Source organism: Equus przewalskii, chromosome 20, assembly GCF_037783145.1.
Source record: "Equus przewalskii isolate Varuska chromosome 20, EquPr2, whole genome shotgun sequence".
Taxonomy (NCBI): domain Eukaryota; kingdom Metazoa; phylum Chordata; class Mammalia; order Perissodactyla; family Equidae; genus Equus; species Equus przewalskii.
In genome coordinates this window covers 8,007,261-8,026,098 of record NC_091850.1, presented here as the reverse complement: position 1 = coordinate 8,026,098, position 18,838 = coordinate 8,007,261, and the positions used below count along the sequence as shown (strand labels likewise).

Sequence of the window (18,838 nt, the reverse complement as noted above, 5' to 3'; positions counted from 1 at the left end):
GCAAGCAACTAAATGCTGCCCACAGCCATGGGAATGGAGAAATGGATTTTCCCCAATCAAGACTCCAGATAAGAACACAGCCCTGGCTGAGGCTAAGTAGATAACTCATCCATGCACAAACTCCTGATGCGCAGAAACTGTGAGATGATAAAAGCATATTGCTTAAGCCATTGGGTTTGTGATAATATTGTTATGAAACAGTCAAAATCTTTTCTGCATTAACATAACTCTAATTTCTCCTGCTCAGTCTTCTGTGATCATAAAACCACTCATGTATTAAAATTATGCCTAGTCTTCCCTTCCTATGGCTGGACAGCTTAAATGTCTAAACATAAGATTTAATTTCCATTATTTTGATCATTGTCACTTCTCTAATCCATTCAATTTCTCCCTATTTTTATTTAAAGTATTGTGAAAAGAGTTAGACATGATTAGGCAATGTAAGTGCTAGACATTTAGCAAGGGTATTTCTCATTTGATAGCATTCAGTATAAACTAGCTGCTTTTATTATCATCATTTTCATAATTAAATACATATATAATGTCTTTGATAGTCATTTGTAAATAAAAAGATATAGTCCTTATACTCAAAGAATTTGCAGTCTGATATATATATACATATATATAATATTCATACATCCATACTGAGTGAATAAAATCAAGAGAGAATATCTTCAGTTTCATTTAAAAATTAAATTAATGCAGTATAATTAGATCATCACAAAACAATATTTACATTCTATAATTGTAGATTGACTACTCAATGATGGCTTAATGATCTGTACCTAATATGTTTTTCAGTCTAAAATAGAATACACAATTGACTTATTTTGTTTTGGTTCAAAATAAAGATTAGCAGTTCTTCAAATGATACTCATGACATAAGATTTGCTCAGTTTAATTTTGGATAGAGTGTAGAATGCTAAAGAAAACTCTCCTCCATAAACACATACAATAAAAAACTTTTCCCCAAAACTAAATACATGGATCTCTTTGCCATCTGAAATAAGATTTTAAGTTTTCAATCAGTCTCAAAATATTTTTTAATACGTACAGCCATTCAAGATTATTTCATTGACCTGCTTTATTTTTCATTCATAGCACTATTACTTCTTGGCAGTTGGCCATTTCTTTCTTTGTTTGTTTGATCACTTATTTAGTTAACTGTCTCTCCTCACTAGAATATAAGCTCCATGGGACCAGGGACTCTTCCTGCTTTATTTATTCTGCATCCCCAGCGTCTAGAATAGCCTTGCATATACATGCTAGATAAGTATTTATTTAATAAATACATAAGTAGATAAGGCAGGTATAGAGACGTAATAATATCTATATCAATGGACTATAAAACATTCAACTTTCTTTTTTTCTTTTTATCCTGTATTTTCCAAATTTTCTACAAAGAATAGATATTATTTTCATACAAATTTTTAAATTGATAGCTTAAATCTAATTAGAATGGGGAAATTCATATCTGAATACAAGATAAATATACCCACTGTCAAAAGGGCTTTTATATCTCATGTTTTGATATAAACTTGAGTTCTCCATAACAGGTTAAGCAGCAGTGTATGCCTATAAATGCACATCTCACTTGAACTATGCTGTTGAAATAGTGTCACAATTAACATTAATAGTTCTTAACCAGACATTTCTCAAACTTAGTAAACACAAAACGCTTTTTTTCCAATAACATCTAGTAACTTTCCCATGGAACTTAGGGAACTACTACTATATTCTCACTATTGGGAAGCCAGTGAAGTGTTTGAAGGTGACTAATACTGCCTAATTTAGGAGACAGATTGACTAAAGACAGGACAAACCTGGAGACAGGAAGACCAGTTAGAAAGCCATTACAGTGGTCTAGGCAGGAGACAATGAGGGGCTGAACTAAATGAACAGGTGTTAGGGGTAGTAGAAATGGCTAGTGAGTGGAATAGATTAAAAGCGAGGACAATTTAGGAAATAGTAATCCAGGGGGAGAGATTGTGGAAGAAAATCTCCCCCTAAAAGGGCAGAATTTTATCATGGCAATAAGAGTAGATTTGGAGAACTGTCTGACTCAACTAAACCATTGAAAAATAAGGATCTGCCTGAGTAAGACCAGCTAATTATGAGATAGGCACTTCAAAAGAGGCTAATTTGAATATCAAAGGATTAAGAGATACCTTTCAGAATATGATGAAATCTTTAAATACTTTTGCCAAAAGTGACCTTTACAATCATATAGAGAAGGATGTCATGTTATGGAAAAGATGGGAAAATTATACTACAATAAACAGCTAAATATTTGAAGCCTAGTTTTTAAACAATTTGTATACAGTTGTAATTATCGCCTAAATTTTGTTAAATATAAGATAAAATAAACTATTTGCATAATATTTAGTTTCATTACTCAATACAAAGACCAGTCGAACCTTTTGTTGTTATTTACTATAAAATTTTATTTCACGTTTTACATGAATTCACTTTAAGTGGGCTTTCTGTAGTACCAATTATTCTGAACTAGCAAGGACCTCCCATAATTAAAAGCCTCAGAGATTATTCAAGAAGAGAGTATGCAGAATGAGTTCAGTTGAGAAAAGCCCTCCAAAGAACACTTACGCTTGAAGTAGAAGAAAAGGAGCCCATGAAGGATAGAATGGAGAAGGAACAAAAGAGTGATGCATTCACTAATTCACAAGGCAACACATTCCATATTTTACAAATCTACTTGTTGAACCCATTCCACTTTTAACTAAATTTACTTGCTGGTGAATTCTTCTTTGTATTAAGCTGAAATCTGCCTCTGAAATACTCTCCCCCTGGTTCTAGCTACTAGAACTACACTGAACAAATCTAATCTTTTTTTTTTTTTTTAATATGATAGCTCTTTAAATGCTAGAAACAGAGTTGGCCCCGGAGCTGAGTGGTTAAGTTCGCACGCTCCACTTCTGTGGCCCAGAGTTTCGCTGGTTTGGATTCTGGGCACGAACATGGCACTGCTCATCAGGCCATGCTGAGGCCACGTCCCACATAGCACAACCAGAAGGACCTACAAGTAGTATACAGGTATGTACTGGGGGACTTTGGGGGGAAGAAGAAGGAAAAAAAAAGAAGATTGGCAATAGTTGTTAGCTCAGGTGCCAATCTTTAAATAAATAAATAATTGCTAGAAACAGTCATCCCAACAACAATGATAGCTACAATTTGACTGAGTAACTAACGTGTGCCAAAAGGACTACTCAGAGAGGTTGGGTAATTTGTCCAAAGCTACACCAAAGCCCATGTTCTTTCCACTCTATTTCTCTAAGTGTTTTAATCTTTAGACTAAACAGCTTCCTAACTCCATACCTCTAAATCTTGCTGTTCTCCGCTTCAGTCTCCATAGGGCTGCCAGAGTAATCTTTCTAAAACCCAAATCTGATCATGTGATTCCTACTGCTTAAAACCTGTCAATGGGTTTCCAGCACAATTAGAATAAACAAACTCCCCAATAAGGTTTAAACAAGCCTCTCATGATTTGGCCCCTTCTTATCTCTCCAGATTCACCTCTCACAACCATTCCCCCAACCACTATGAATCTCACCCACCCCTCTCTCTCCAACCCACATTCTAATATCCAGTTGGTTATATGAACTGCCAATTCGTGGAATGTGACATCCTCTCTGTTGGTTTTGTAAATGCTCTTTCCTCCATGCAGAACACTCCATCCACTGCTCACTCCACTTTGCCCAGCTAACTTCTCTTATCCCTAGAGCCTCAGCTTAGAAGTCACTTCCTCCGTGAAGCCTTCTTTGACCACTGAAATCTAGGTTTGTTATTTCTACTATGTATTTCTATAGTACCCTGACTATCACTATCTTTGAATACTACCTTAAGACTCTTCAAGTCTTATTCAAGTGTCTAGATTCCTGACACTAGAATAAAAATATCAGGGTAACCAAATAGCACAGAGTACTATGGAACACGTGTGCATGAAAGCTGTAACAATTACCTAGATAAAATAAGGTGGGTTTTTTCCCTTCAAAGGAATAAAAAAATCAAATTTTATACAGACTTATATTTTAAAGACTTCTCAAAGAGCCTCCAAAATTGACTTAAAACTATTGATGGGTGACACCTTTTAAGAGGACTCTGGGCATTATCATTCTAATTACTCAAATTCCGATTTACTTTTATTATTAACCTTACCATATGTGCCAGAAGAAAGAGAGTGGCAATACCATACAATATGCTTTCTAAAATCTATACATTCACTCACCCGAAACCCCACAATGAGAGTGATCAAACAGATGCCGTTGCTGAAGGGTAGACTTTTTATAAATAACATGTGGATGGCCATTTTCATAACTGAAATGTTTGGAATCTTCTGTGGTATTCTTTAATGGTTCAATAAAATATTCTTCATCTTCTGTAGCAATAACACCATGCTAAAATAAAAGGAAACAAAGAATTTACCAAGAAGAATCATTTTAAGTATTATCATTATTACCAAGGGTCAAAAATAAATTGATCTCTCCAAAAAGGAGGTTAAGAGACATGTTAATAGAAATTTAGTGAATTATCTGTACTCAGCAAAACAGTGTATAAATTTTCATATTCTTTAAAAAAGATGTTTAAATACCTCTAATTGCTATGCCCTGTACTAAGCATGACACTTACCTATTTCTCCAATCTCAACAACTCTGTAAGGTAACAGAGACCTCTAGGTGTTCACTCAGGCTTATTTCCTTTCCAAATTGTGCAAACAACTTAACTACATCCTCTGTGTTTAGGTATAGCTTTGTAATTGAGTTTTGGCCAATAGAAAATGGGCAGGGTTGGGCCTGGCCTAGGGGCGCAGCGGTTAAGTTCACAAGTTCAGCTTCGGCAGCCCAGGGTTCACTGGTTCAGATCCCGGGTGCGGACACGGTACTGCTTGGCAAAAGCCATGCTGTGGTAGGTGTCCCAAGTATAAAGTAGAGGAAGATGGTCACAGATGTTAGCTCAGGGCCAGTTTTCCTCAGCAAAAAGAGGAGGATTGGTGACAGATGTTAGCTCAGGGTTAATCTTCCTCAAAAGAAAAGAAAATGGGCAGGGTGTTGTATACCACTTTCAGGCCCAGCCCCTGAAAAACTCCCCAGTGGAATCCTCCACTCTCTCTGAAAAAAGACTTAGGGCAGGTGGAAGCCAAAAGAGAAGGAACCTGAGCCCTTGAGGGACCTCATGGGAAGCTGTCCAACATAGACACTAACATAAGGGAAAAATGAATTTCTATTGTGATAAACTACTGACATTTTAAGGTTTATGTTACACTAATTGATATGTGCTTATTAATATAAATCCCATACATCTCCATGTTACAGATGAAGTAACAGGCTCAGAGGTTAAGAACTTGCCCAAAATTAGACAGAGGTAAGAGAGGAGCTGGAACTCACACAAAGCTCTGCTCTTATTCACAGTATTCTGCTGCTTACACGTACTCAGCCAAGTCCTACTCAGTTCAATCATAGCTCCTCTTTTAAAACTTTCTCTAGCCCAAATGGAGTAGCTTCGCCCTCCTCTGAGCTCCAACAGAGCTTATTACTGGTATCATTTATTTTTAATTAATTCCATACTGCTTTGCTACATCTAGGGTCTTGAAGCTATATTCAAATCCGGTAGAACTTTTCAGCCGCATGTTTTATCTTCCCTACTACACTATTTGCTTTCTTAAGGCAAAGGGTCACGTCTCATATTTCTTTGTATCAGTTACAGCCATAGAAAGTATCTCATATATAGTATGTATGCCAAATAAAAGTTTGCTGATTAAAAGAAATGAGATAGTAAAAGTTATCTGCATCAGAAATAAGAACTTCCATCCTTATCTAGCAGTGTTTTCCTACGTATGGCACATGTGAGGACTGCTCCTAATCCAACTAATTTACCCTGTAACACTGGATAAAACACAAACTCTCTGGGTGTATTTCCTCAGCTGGAAAAATGAAAGGGTTGGGGTAAATTAGTGGTTTTAAAACAGCACTCTGGGGAGCCCTGAGGGTTCCATGGAAGTGCCCTCAGGGGATTGCCCCAGACAACAAAGGGAGACCTATAGTGCTTGGATTCCTAGGCTTAGGAATCAACTGTGCTTTTATTAATCTATATATTAAATTTCCACATAACATTTCATTTGAGAAAAGGAGGGTTTTGCAGCTTTAAAAAGAAAAAAGCTGAAAATCTCTGATCCAGATAATCTCTAAGGTCTCTTTGAATCTAAACCTCTGTGATTCTGTTTAGGGAAATTCATGTTAAGTACCACAAGCTTGGACATAAAGATAAGACATAATTAGAGCTGCTCTACTCTAACTTATGGATGAAGCTGGCAGCCATCTACACTAAACAAGGTAAGGAATGCAAAAAACAAAAAAAGTAACCCTTAGTCACTTCATATTATTTGTACCATTGTTTGCTTTATTTTAAGGATATTAGTCCCTAAATTAAATGTAAATACTGACAGGAATCACATAATATGCCTTTAACAAACTCTAATACCTGAGCATGAATTACTTTACCACGAAGGTTAACAATATGATAGCAAACTGAGCAGGGTTCCTGCATATAAGAGGGCACCTGCAGAAAAGAGGGCATGTATAAGAAATTATGATAAGAGGGAAATATAGGAAGCAGGGTTAGAGTGCTGCCCAGAAAAGGTAGAGCACTGAAGTCATGTCATGCTGGACTGTGGGCAGAAGGACGCTGAAAAGGTCCCAGACAAGAACTCAAGTTGCTGGTGAAAAAGAGAGTCAGAAGCCTGGTAAGTAAACAAAGTCTCTAATTTCAAGAATGGAAAGACTCTGGAAGAAAACTCAGAAATTTTATGTGTTAGGTGCTGTATAAGATGTTTATACACATTATCTCATTTAATCTTACAGCTCTTTGAAGTAAGTACTACTATCAGCTCCACTTTGCAGAGGAGAAACCAAGACCAAGCAAAGTTAAGTAACAAACTCACTCAATTGACTCTGGAGCCTGGACTCTTACACACTGTATTATTATAATGCCCTTATCCTCTGAGGGCTGTTTCTGACTTTATTTATTCATTCACCAAGTATGCGTTGAGTGCCTATCACACGGCAGGTACTGTTCTAGGTGGTGGGGATACAATAGTGAACAAAACAAAGTTTCAGCTCTATCGTGGGGCTTACATTCTGGTGGGAGGAGGCAGAAAAAAGTAAATCATTCATTTGATAAATAATGATCAATCAGATTGTGATACATGTTAAGAAGAAAAACAGAGTAGTGTAAGAGGACAGAGTAATCAGAAATGAGGGAATTATACAAACTATTTAGTATGGTTAGGGACATTCTCTCTAATAAGGTGATGTTTGAACAGAAACCTGAATAAAGTGAAGGAGCAAGCCAAATAGGTATCTTAAGAAAGACAGACCCAACAGTGGGCATGGCAAATACAGAGGCAGTGGGGAAGGAGCATGTGTGCAGTATTTGCGAAACGGGAAGGAGTTACTGTGGCTAGAGGGAGGGAAGGGGAAAAAGATTATGAGATTAGAAAGGTGCTAGAAGCCAGTTGATGGAGGATCTGAGGTAAGTGGGAGCCCCAGAAATCTGTGCATGCCTAGCAAGGGCCCTGCTGTCACTTCCCTCAGCATCCCCACTCACCACTACACTGTCTGCTTCAGGAACATCAGGATTAACCTCATCATGCCCCCTTCCCCTGCCATGCCACTCCCTACAAGAAGCCCAAGACTCATCCCCTGGATTCTATTCCCCATATGATTATGTACATCATGTTTTCTGATCCCATCTCCTACTTCCCTTATTCAGCATTTAAAACACTTCTACTGTGCCCTCTCAAACTTAAGGTCAATTAGCAACAAAATCTCCTATACCCTCAGCCTCATCTGTGAATGTTCACTTCATCTTGTTCAAACAAAAATCTGAATCTCCTCAAATGACACTCTTTCTTCCCCATAATCCTTTAGAATGGTGGCTGCTTTCTCTCCTACATGTCTCCTATTGGACATGGAGGTCAGGTAAGTGTCCTTGTGACTCACTGCCATTTCCAAACAATTCTCTCTCTCTCCCTTCTCCACAAAAAACAAAAACAAACAAACAAACAAATCCACCATCTTGGAATCTCACGCCATCACCCTCTCCCTCTGCTAGTCGCAGCAATCTACTGACCCAGAGTCACTTTCCTCATTCCTTAAAGATTTTGCTTCTGGATCACTGTCACTCTCTGTAATTCCATTCCCGAAATAACTGTTGATTTCAACATCTTCTTGTATCATCATCTCTTAAAATTTGTGTGTGTGTGCATGGGCCCTGGATCCCTTTGGAAGTCTAGGGGTGAAGCCTAGGGACCTTCTCAGAATAATATTTTAAATGCAGAAAAAATATACAGGATTATAAATAAAAGAAATTGTAGTAAAATACAATTATAAAAATATTTTCAAAATGTAATAAAGTAAATATATATAACTTTTCCTAACACTTTAAATCAGAAGATCTGAAGTGGATCTAATAACCACCACAATTTCACAATAGCGATTAACATAAATAATATTTTGAAGAACGTGCAAAACCTGTAACATGATACGAAAATATCTATAATTTCTTTTGGGGACAAAGTCACAGGTACTGCTGTTACATTACTGGTTGTTACTCATATTCATAACTGAAGGAAATGTTAAATTTCAGTTAAGAATTAGTAAAAATAAAGACATAATTTTCCACATTCCAGTTCACAAACCCCCTGAACTCCATCCATGGACCTCAGGTTAAGAACTATTGACATAAATGGTCTCTTCAATCCCTGCCCTCTCAATTCCTTGAACTTCCCTCTTTCAAATATCTTGTCCTTCACTTTACCTTTCCACAGTCAAACCCTAGACTTCAGCACTATCAGCATTTGCAACCCTGCCATAATCTCAACTTCCCATTCTTCTGTCTTTCCAGCACCGATGCTCTAGCATTCTGACACCAAGAGACAGTCCTTTTATGCCCACCAGGACCCACTGATTCTGTCACCTTTTCGTTGTCCTCCACCCACCTCATGTCATTACTTCCCTCCTAACCCAGACTCAATTTCACCTTCAATTCCCTTACCCTGTTTTCCCTTCATGGAATTTATTTGGCTAAACCACAACCCTGACTAAATTCAGTGTTGCTACTTCAGCCTGCACCTTTGCAGTTCCATCTAGCCAGAGAAAAACACAACCAAGAAAGTGAGAGTGGTCTCACTTTAAATTCATCATCATGGTCTCAACTGTGCTCTTAATGCTTCATGGCAATTATACTATGTTTCTCTAGTTCATTCAGTATCCACTCTCCTGGATAAATATTTCATACTTTTTCTTCTCCTCTTAATCCCCTACCACTTCATCTTTCCATCTTCTGTTCCAATAGACAACACTGCACAACCTGCTGCAAACTCCTACAACCACAAATACCCACCTACCTGCACCTCATGTAAATATAATCTATTTTATTTCCTGTTATTATGGATAAACTGTCTATTCTCCTAGCTAAGGACAATTATTCTATTTATACATGATTCCATCCCTTCTCACCCATCAATGACATCATTCCAGAAATCTCCCTTCTCTACATAATCATTCCTATCTTTATCAAACAAAACAAAACCTCCTCTGACTCCTACTTCTGCCTGCAGCAACTGATCATTTCTTGCTTTCCCAAAAGTCCTTAAAATAATTGTGTATATAATCTTTTCTTTTCTCCCATTCCTTCTGAAACCTACTCTAATCAGGTTTTTTCCTCTTTTCCAAACTTTACATGATTTAGCAAAACTGCTTTTGTCAAGGTCACCAATAACTTCCTCATTGATAAATTCAATGTCAGTTTTCAGTACTACTCTTATTTTGACTCAGCAGTTAAAATACTTCCTTCTCTTGGCTTCTAGGATATTTGCCTAGTTTTCCTTCAACTTTCTTATTCCACTGTTCTTTACCACCCCTTCCACATTTTTCTGACCTCCCTAAGGGGTTACCTTGGAGTACCCAAAGGCTCAGTCCTTAGACCTATTCTTTATTCTGTCTATATTCCCCACCTCTATTAATTTCATATAATCCCCTTCCTTTAAACGTCATCTACAGATGATGACACCCAAACTTATAACTCCACAATTCACATCTCTCTCCTGAACTCCCAACTTGCATATCCAACATCCTACACAACATCTCAAGTTTAATCTGTCCAACTGAACTTGTGATATGCATCACCCCCCAACCTACGCCTCCTACAGCTCTTCCATCTCAGTTAATCCCTGAGTCTTTCTCATCTCATTTGATGACTGCTCTATTCTTCTTGTTGCTCAGGCCTCAAGCTTGAAGTTATCAATGATTCTATCCTGTGTCCTCTAAAACCTAATATCTGGCCACCCTTCTCTTGTTAATCTCACCTTCCATTACTCTTCCTCTCTTTCACTTAGCTCTAGTCGTGGTAGTCTTCTTGCTGTTCCTCAAACACTCTCAGATCAGACCTCTGTATTTGAAGAGTTCCACCTGGAAATAGCCCTCAGATGTCAGCATTCCCCTTAAGGTCTTTACTCAATATTTTTTCTGCCTTAGAATTTATCATTATCAACATACTATGATTTTTATTTATTTGTATTATTGTGTATCTCCTCCACTAGAATGCAAGCTAAATGATGATAGGGATTTTTGTTTTGTTTACTGTTGTACTCCTAGCACCTAGAACACTGCCTATTATATGATAGGTACTTATAAGTATTTGGTGAATGGATGAATGAATAATGGAAAAAGTGGAAAGGCACTGTGGACATAACTAAATGAATAGAAAGTCTAATGGGGTCACTGGTCTTTTCTAACTAGCTTCAGAGAGATTAAAGAAAATCATTTTTCATGATATAAGAACAAAATGTAAAGAAAGGAACAATCAAAAAAGGAATGATCTCTTGAAAATTAGAAATATAACTGCTGTAATTTTTAAATTAATTGAAGGAAAAGTAGGCAAAGTGGGGAAATCTCATAGAACTTAGAACAAAAAAGGAAAAAAATGAAAAAAGAGATAGGAGAAAAAGAGAACCAAGTATAGAAAGGAGGGAAACAAGGAGAGAAAATTATCAAGGAAATAATCTTTTAAATTTCTCTAAGGTGAAGGAGAGTCTTTAAATTTAAAGCACCCATCAAATGCCAAGTAGGGATAAGGAAAGATGACCCACAGCTTACCACATTATTATAAAATTCTTGAAACAGGAAGGATAAAGAGAAGATCACATCACTTCATTGAGGAAACAATTTTAAGAAAAAAAAAAGTACAAGAAACCAACTTCTATCTGCCACTCGAAACGAATTAATGCTAATTTTTTCAGATCTTTACTTCTTTTCCTAAGATACAAAACTGTATAGATAAATTTGATGCTCTATATTTCCCTTGCCCAATTCTACCATCCATGGTTCTGAAGGAAAATAATTTTGAACCTAGAATTCCACATCCAGCTAAATTATTAACCAAACATGAGGGCAATATAAAGTCACTTTCAAATAGGCCAGGACTCAGAAATTTAACTTCCCAGGCACTTTTTCTGAAGTAATTACTTGAAGATGTTCTCCAACAAAACCAGGATATAAACTCAGAAAGAGGAAGATATGGAATTAACCTAGGAAAAAAGAAATCCCAAGATGAGAAATATGTAGTAGCTCAAGAAATTAATTAACCAGTAGACTCCAAGAAAAATGCCTCCAAAGAAGAGTGGAATATATTCCAAGCAACAGACATAAGGATTAAAGAACTGGATAACATGCATCACTTGGTAAAGAAATAATTTTTTCTCAATAAAACAAAGTAAAAGTAATTAGAAACTCCAGAAAATCAAAACCTGGATAAGAAAGCCATGTTCCAAACATAAAGCAAACTAAAATGGGAGATTATTTTGAATAGACAGACTGTAACATTAGGAATTTTTTCCTTTGAATAGAACAAGGGTTGTAACATTGAAATTATAGGTAAAGAAATATGATTAGAAAATACTAATAATCTCTATGTTGAAAACGATTTTATATAGAACAGTTAAAAACAGAATTGATTAAGAGAGGCCTTTGAAAAGTGGGATTTTTAAAAAATTTGTTTACATATTCTATTTGATTAAAAATGTAACATAATACAAAATAAGAATGAGGGCAAGGGTTACTAAGACTGATGGGTAAAAGTATGATGAGGAACAGGATATTTACAGTCTCAAAGTGTCTGCTCACAAGTTCCCTATTAGTTGCTACAGGGAAAACAGTCACTTTAGAGGGCAAACTTGGCAGACCACACCTTAATGAAGTAATCAAAGTTAGTCATCATAGACCATGCAGTTTCAATAGGAAGCAAAGTAAAACAGAAAGGTGTTAACAACGAGAGGGGAAGAAAACAAGAGACAAAAAGTCTCAGTGAAAATGAAGAATAGATGCATGACACCCTGCTATCCCCTAAGTATAGAAAAGTTTCCATTTTCAAGCTTATTCTCACTTTTGATTTATCAAACATCTTTTTCAATTTCATAAATAGTTGCTTACATTAATGACTCTCAAATTACTTGTTTTCACTATTAAATTCTTTCTTTCAGTTATATTTCCCAGATGCCGACTAACATCTTTAACCTATTTCTTCAGATTCCCCACGTTTACTATATCAAAATCATTCTCTTCATCTTCCTCTCCAATCCAGCATTCCACTGGCATTCCCTTTCTCAGCTAGTAAAATTCATATACATCCCCATCCAAAAGAGAAACCTCAGCCATCTTCAATCACTTTCTCTCCTTCATCCCATACCCCGTTCAATTCTATTTCAATTTTTAAAAATATTATAAAATATGTACTATGTATTATATGTCTTATTAGATGCCAGAGAAGAAAAAATTTATAAGACAAAAATCCTCCAAACTTTCTCACCAAAATGTGGCTCAAATTCATTTTCTCTCTCCATTCCCAGTGCCATAGTCTTTGTATAGCCCTTCATTTTCTCCTACATAGCCAGCCCTGGTGGTCTAGTGGTTAAGATTCAGCGCTCCAACACCTGGGTCCATTTCCTGGTTGGGGAACCATATCATCTGTCTGTCTGTCAGTTGTCAGACTGTGGCAGCTGCATGTTGCTATGATACTGAAAGCTATGCCACTGCTATTTCAAATACCAGCAGGGTCACCCACGGTGAACAGGTTTCAGTGGAGCTTTCAGACTAGGAAGAATCTGGCCACCCACCTTCAAAAATGTTGACCATGAAAACCCTAGGAAAAGCAGCAGAGCACTGTCTGATACAGCACGGGAAGGTGAAAGGATGGCGTCAAAAAGACCCAGAAGCGTACCACTCTGCTGTACAAAGGGGAACTATCTGTCAGGAGCGACTCCAACAAACACTGACATTAGCACGAACAACAAAGCTCCTACAAGTTCTAACTCATCTTCCTATCTCCAATCAATCCTCTTCCTTCAATCTCAAAATGGAATTATGGAATTAGGCTTTTTTTCCTAAATCTCAATTTCTTCATTTCACTACTCTGTTAAACTATCAATGGCAAAATTAATGACAATGCCAAATTTAAAGGACTTGGTCAATGACTAGGAATAGTATTTTTCTACCATATTTAACAGCGTGTCATTTTAACATATGAGATGTTTTAGAACAGATTTATTTTGGATAATTTATCTTTATTCAAAAACCCTGTAAAGCCTAACACTGCTTACAGAGAAAGAAATTAGCCATAAATGTATTCAATGTGTCTGTTTATAGGAATTAAACCCAAATCTTAAAATCTAAGTAATCATTTCTGTTTTTTCAAAGATAGGCACCTAAGCTAACATCTGTTGCCAATCTTCTTTTTCTTTCCTTCTTCTTCTCCCCAAAGCACCCCCCCACACACACATAGTTGTATATTCTAGTTGTGAGTGCCTCTGTTTGTGCTATGCGGGATGCTGCCTCAGCATGGCCTGATGAGCGGTGCCATGTCCACGCCCAGGAACCAAACCGGCGAAACCCTGGGCCGCCCAAGCAGAGTGTGTGAACTTAACCACTTGGCCACGGGGCCGGCCCCTAAGTAATCATTTTGACTCATTAACAGTTATAGAAAATGGACAATCTGAGCAAATTCTTATATATACTTATAGTGAACATTTTTCTCCACTGTGTGGTTCTTAATACTCCTTTCAAATTTAGAACTTATTTAAACCCAATCTAATTATGTAGTTTTTTACATTGAAGTACGAATGAGAACATGGATGTGATAGAGTAAGAAGAAAAACAGTTTCTGAAAATATTACTGAAGCATCAAAATGTTTGTAGTCTTTCACACAGATAAAGCTTTAATGGAACATCTACATTAGCCCAAACAGGGTAAAAGCAGGATAGGAAGCATAGGAATATGCTTTATTCTACAACAATTACTCTGTATAACCTTGAACTGTGTATTTATTATTAGACTAGAACAGACTCAAATGCCCAGCATACCTCCTACACTCTTGAATCCGTTTTCTAAGTAAAATAAGATTTATAATCAATCTCCAAATAAATGTAGGAAAAAATTATTTCATAAAGAGATATTGGTATAAAAGATTTTGCTTCAAGAACTTGTAACCATAAGTAGGTCATACGTAATTTTAAGTCATGTTGCCTATCAGAGAAAGATATTATAGAAAGAAACCTAAAGAGGCAATCAGTTTGTGGTTTCCTGCCATAATACACACACATACATACACACATACCCTTAAACTCTTCCCCAATGATTGAGTTTTGTTTACGCATAAAAGATATCTTATTTGAAGAGAAAAACTTAAATCTAAAAGGAAATCTGAAGTTTCATTCATTCTTCTACTAACAATATAGAGTTTTAAAATTATTCTTACTTTGAAAAGTCAACGCAAACATTATCAAAAAGACTATCAAAAGCAATGGGGGCAGAAAAAACAAAAATTTTAGACTGTTACCTTCCCTACTTAAACCACCTAAATATATATATATATATATGTGTGTGTGTGTGTGTTTAATCTGAGAAAAAACATTTACATTGTGAATTTATTTCCCCATCAGAAATTTAAAATTATAACATCTACTTACCAACCCAACACAGTTGCTTAAAGCCACTTTAGTTGTACTACGTTGATCTTGCAAGTATCCTGTGTAATGACAGTTGTCTAAAAAATCATGTTTCCACTGGGGTCCATCTTTCCCCCAATATTCTACTGTAAAATGTTTGGACACAAAATCTGTATTGAGAGTCAAGTTTAGATGAAAGTGCTTGCCATAGGCTGAAAGTTTAAAAAATAACTTAGATACTGCCTGCTGTGGATCGATAGGGTCCATACTCCGTCTTCTTCTGGAGTGTTTATCATTTTTCACAGTAAAGCTGAGAAAAGCTCCATTTTGATCAACCCTTATTGGAATAGTTAGCTGGTAGTGTTCTAGATAAGTCAGGAATTCCTCTTTGTAATCACAAGGCAGAGAATCCAGAAAAAACACATGGAAGAAAAGAAAATTTAACAGAACAAAGAAGTAGCAGTATAAACAATAACTATATTGGTTAAAACTATGCATCATTATATGTGAGGTATGGACAAAAAAAGTTATATTAAACAAAAATGAAAGAGTAAAAGTTTAAAATCTAGAGATTAATTAAATTTCAATTATTTCATTCTTCAAAATAACATTATTTTAAATTATTTTGAAAGACGATTTTTCTTTTTTAAATTTAATTTTAAAAATCATGGATTCTAAGAGCTAAATTCTACAGGAAATATGAATAGTTTATATTGAAATAAAAAACAGTGAAGAATACAAATACGTAAAAGAAAAGAATTTAGCTCAGATAAAATATGCTTGTAAAAGTTATCCAAAAGAGTTTACATAGAAACTATAAAGCCTTATAGAAATTTTTTTTTTAAATCATCAGTTGGAATGTAAAATACTGCAGCCACTTTAGAAAACAGTCTGGCAATTCCTCAAAAGGTTAAACATGGAACTACCATTTGACCCAGAAATCCCATTCCTAGGTATACACCTAAAAGAAATGAAAACACACATCCACACAAAAACTTGTACATGAATGTTCACAGCAGCATTATTCATAACAGCCAAAATGGAAAAATAACCCAAATGTCCATCAACTGATGAATGGATAAATAAAATGTGGTATATTCACACAATAGAATGCTATTCTGCAATAAACGAATGCAGTACTGATATATGTTATGACACGAATGAACTTTCATAATAAATTGCCTTAAGAATCAAAGTTCATTGTCTAACATTTATAAAAACATTATGCTAAGTGAAAGAAACCAGTCACAAAAGACCAAATATTATGTGATTCCAATTATATGAAATATCTAGAATAGGCAAATCTCTAGACACAGAAGTAGATAGGAGTTTGCCTAGGGCTGGAGGTGGAGGGTAGTTTGAAGAAATTTGAATGTGACTATTAATGGGTAGAGGGTTTCGTTAGGGGAGATGAAATGTTCTAAAATTGATTGTGGTGATGGATGTACAACTCTGTGAATATATTATAAACCATTGAATTGTACACCTTAAATGAGTGAAGTATATGGTATGTATACTATATCTCAATAAAGCTGTTAAAAAACCATCAGATTGACAAAACATTCAGAGGACTATTAAATATATTTTCTTCACTTTAGTGTACTAAATATTACCAATCTACCTTCTTAACTACATCTTCCTTTAGCTAGGTTTACCACTAAAGAAAACCAAATGTCTGCCTGCTGACTCACTATCTATACATGGAGTTCACCCATAAATATAAACTCCCATGAAACCATGACCAAATGGAAATAAATTGAAAGACTATTTATTTCACTCTTATAAATAAGAGCTCATACTAAATGCTATGGCTTTGCTGATCTACTTTGAGGGCCATATTTTGTACATATGGACTTCTAGACATATACATCAATGATAATAGCCTTGAAAATCTGGATCATAGCACCAAAAAAAAAAAGTCATCTGTTACTATACATTCATGGGAGAGGAATCCAAAAGGTAAGCTTCAATAATTCTATAAGGATTGGACTAGTCCATGGAAAACAAAATGATATTTGCTCCTGCGACTTCTGTTAAGATCTTTTCTATGATACAAAGTTCAATTCTATGGATTAAAATTATAGGGCCCTATGGATTAAAATTTGAAAAGCTAAACTTCTTACAACTCTTACTTTTACCCAGGTTCTAGTCCTTAGATCCGAATTCTTAAGTTTGGAAAAACATTTTTTTCACTAAAGGTCCATATTAGAAGGATCTTGTATCAGAATTTGTCCAGTTTCTTGCTCTTTCACAGCATAAACCTTTGGATTCCTTTTAAACATTACCTTGCCTGCAAACTCTAGCAATGAATGAGCCTATTAAAGTTGAGGATTCAGAAGAAGAAGAAGAGGCCTGGGTGGATCTAAGACAGACCAGTCAACTATAAAATCCATCAGACGTTAACTACAGTAGGACAAGTTAAACACACCGTTAGAGTCCTCAACATTTATGAAACTAGCACTGAACTGACACAGTAGGCCTCTGCTCCTGTCACTACATATCCCAAAGAAAATGTTTACCCAAACTGAATATTCAGAATCTTTTCTTGTCAGATTAATAGCAATATTCTTTGTGAGTTTCAAAAGCAAGAATCCTACCTTGAGAACTGTATGAAAGCCTGTGGTCACTATGAAATTCCGATGAAGCCATGATGAGGCTCAAAATCCAGGTCAACGTCTTCCACAAAATTTCCATAATTTAGAAAACTGGATGATTTTTTGGAGGGCTACCTACGTGCTAGAGAGTCAATACCATACCAAAATCGAAGCATAACAATTTTATTTCTTTAAAACTTCTTGCAAATTAGTTATTAGATGTTCCACTGTTTAACAGGTACTTTTTTCCAACATCTCATACTTTCTTCTATATCTGGATTCATTTTCTCAATCCAAAATGAAAAAAATAATGATGGTAAAATTTTCATAAGCAAAGCATTAGGCTGATTAGTTACTAAGGTATGGCCATTTTTTAACCTAGAAAAACAAAAAAAATTTAAGTTAACTGAAAAATATCCTGAATGGACAGATCTATATTGCTGAATGCTTGTCAAAGGACATATAGTACAAAATAACATAGTTAAATTAGACCATCGTTGTTCTTTATAGTCTAAATAAACATTCACAAGACTAAATACAGAATTAGAAACCTAAGTGGTTAACAGGATAATGCCAGAGCTACTTAATAACAAAGAAGAAATCTGAAGAGAGATCATAAAAATTCTTTTTTTTTAAGTTTGAAGATAACAGTGTGTGGGTGCAGTGACTACCCTCCTTTTGATAAAACAAAAAGTAGACTGACTTCACAATCAACGTTCATTTTAAGTAAGTGATAAACAGTATGTGTCTCCATTCCTTAACATACTTTTCAGCACACTCATATACAGAGATTGATTTCTTTCTTTATGAGGCACCTATCATTTTTTCTTACAGAGTAGATGTACAAATACGCAGTGACATTTAGCAGCTGTCTATGAACATTCAGACAGTAGCACAAACTAAACTTCTAAAAAGTTGAACCATATTTACTGTAACCCTTGACTTTATCTGGAAGTCTTATATGACTTATACGACTTCCAAGGCAACACCTATGACACAATTTCAACTATCTAGAATGTAACTGAAAAGAAAAGAAACTCATTTTCTGAAAAGAAAAGAATTTTTAAAAATTCATTTCGGGTATCACAACAGATTTCATGTCCTATCTCATGTACTTTCCTTTCGACTTACAACCTTACTCAGAGTCCAAGAATTCACATTTTATACAGGACACAGCTCCCTGATTTCCCAGCACACAGCAGTCTAGAAGAAGAAAATAACAAAGGGACTAGA

At 35.7% G+C, this 18,838-nt stretch overlaps 2 protein-coding genes across 8 annotated transcripts in view; both read right to left on the bottom strand.

Annotated features, from left to right (window-relative positions):
• ADAMTS6 (ADAM metallopeptidase with thrombospondin type 1 motif 6) overlaps positions 1 to 17,811 on the bottom strand; it is a 308,400-nt gene extending 290,589 nt beyond the window's left edge. For all 6 annotated transcript variants that reach the window (XR_011530545.1, XR_011530546.1, XR_011530544.1 and 3 more), the window contains exons 1-3: positions 17,609 to 17,811; positions 15,033 to 15,397; positions 4,244 to 4,412 (exon numbers count right to left, since the gene is read on the bottom strand). Coding sequence is in view for 3 of the 6 variants with exons in the window: in XM_070587433.1 (XP_070443534.1) it covers positions 4,244 to 4,412; positions 15,033 to 15,397; positions 17,609 to 17,705 (631 nt within the window). In the remaining 3 variants the exon portion in view is untranslated. The remainder of the gene's footprint in view (positions 1 to 4,243; positions 4,413 to 15,032; positions 15,398 to 17,608) is intronic.
• CENPK (centromere protein K) overlaps positions 17,807 to 18,838 on the bottom strand; it is a 62,487-nt gene continuing 61,455 nt past the window's right edge. For both annotated transcript variants that reach the window (XR_011530547.1, XM_070587452.1), the window contains exon 12: positions 17,807 to 17,983. Coding sequence is in view for 1 of the 2 variants with exons in the window: in XM_070587452.1 (XP_070443553.1) it covers positions 17,954 to 17,983 (30 nt within the window). In the remaining variant the exon portion in view is untranslated. The remainder of the gene's footprint in view (positions 17,984 to 18,838) is intronic.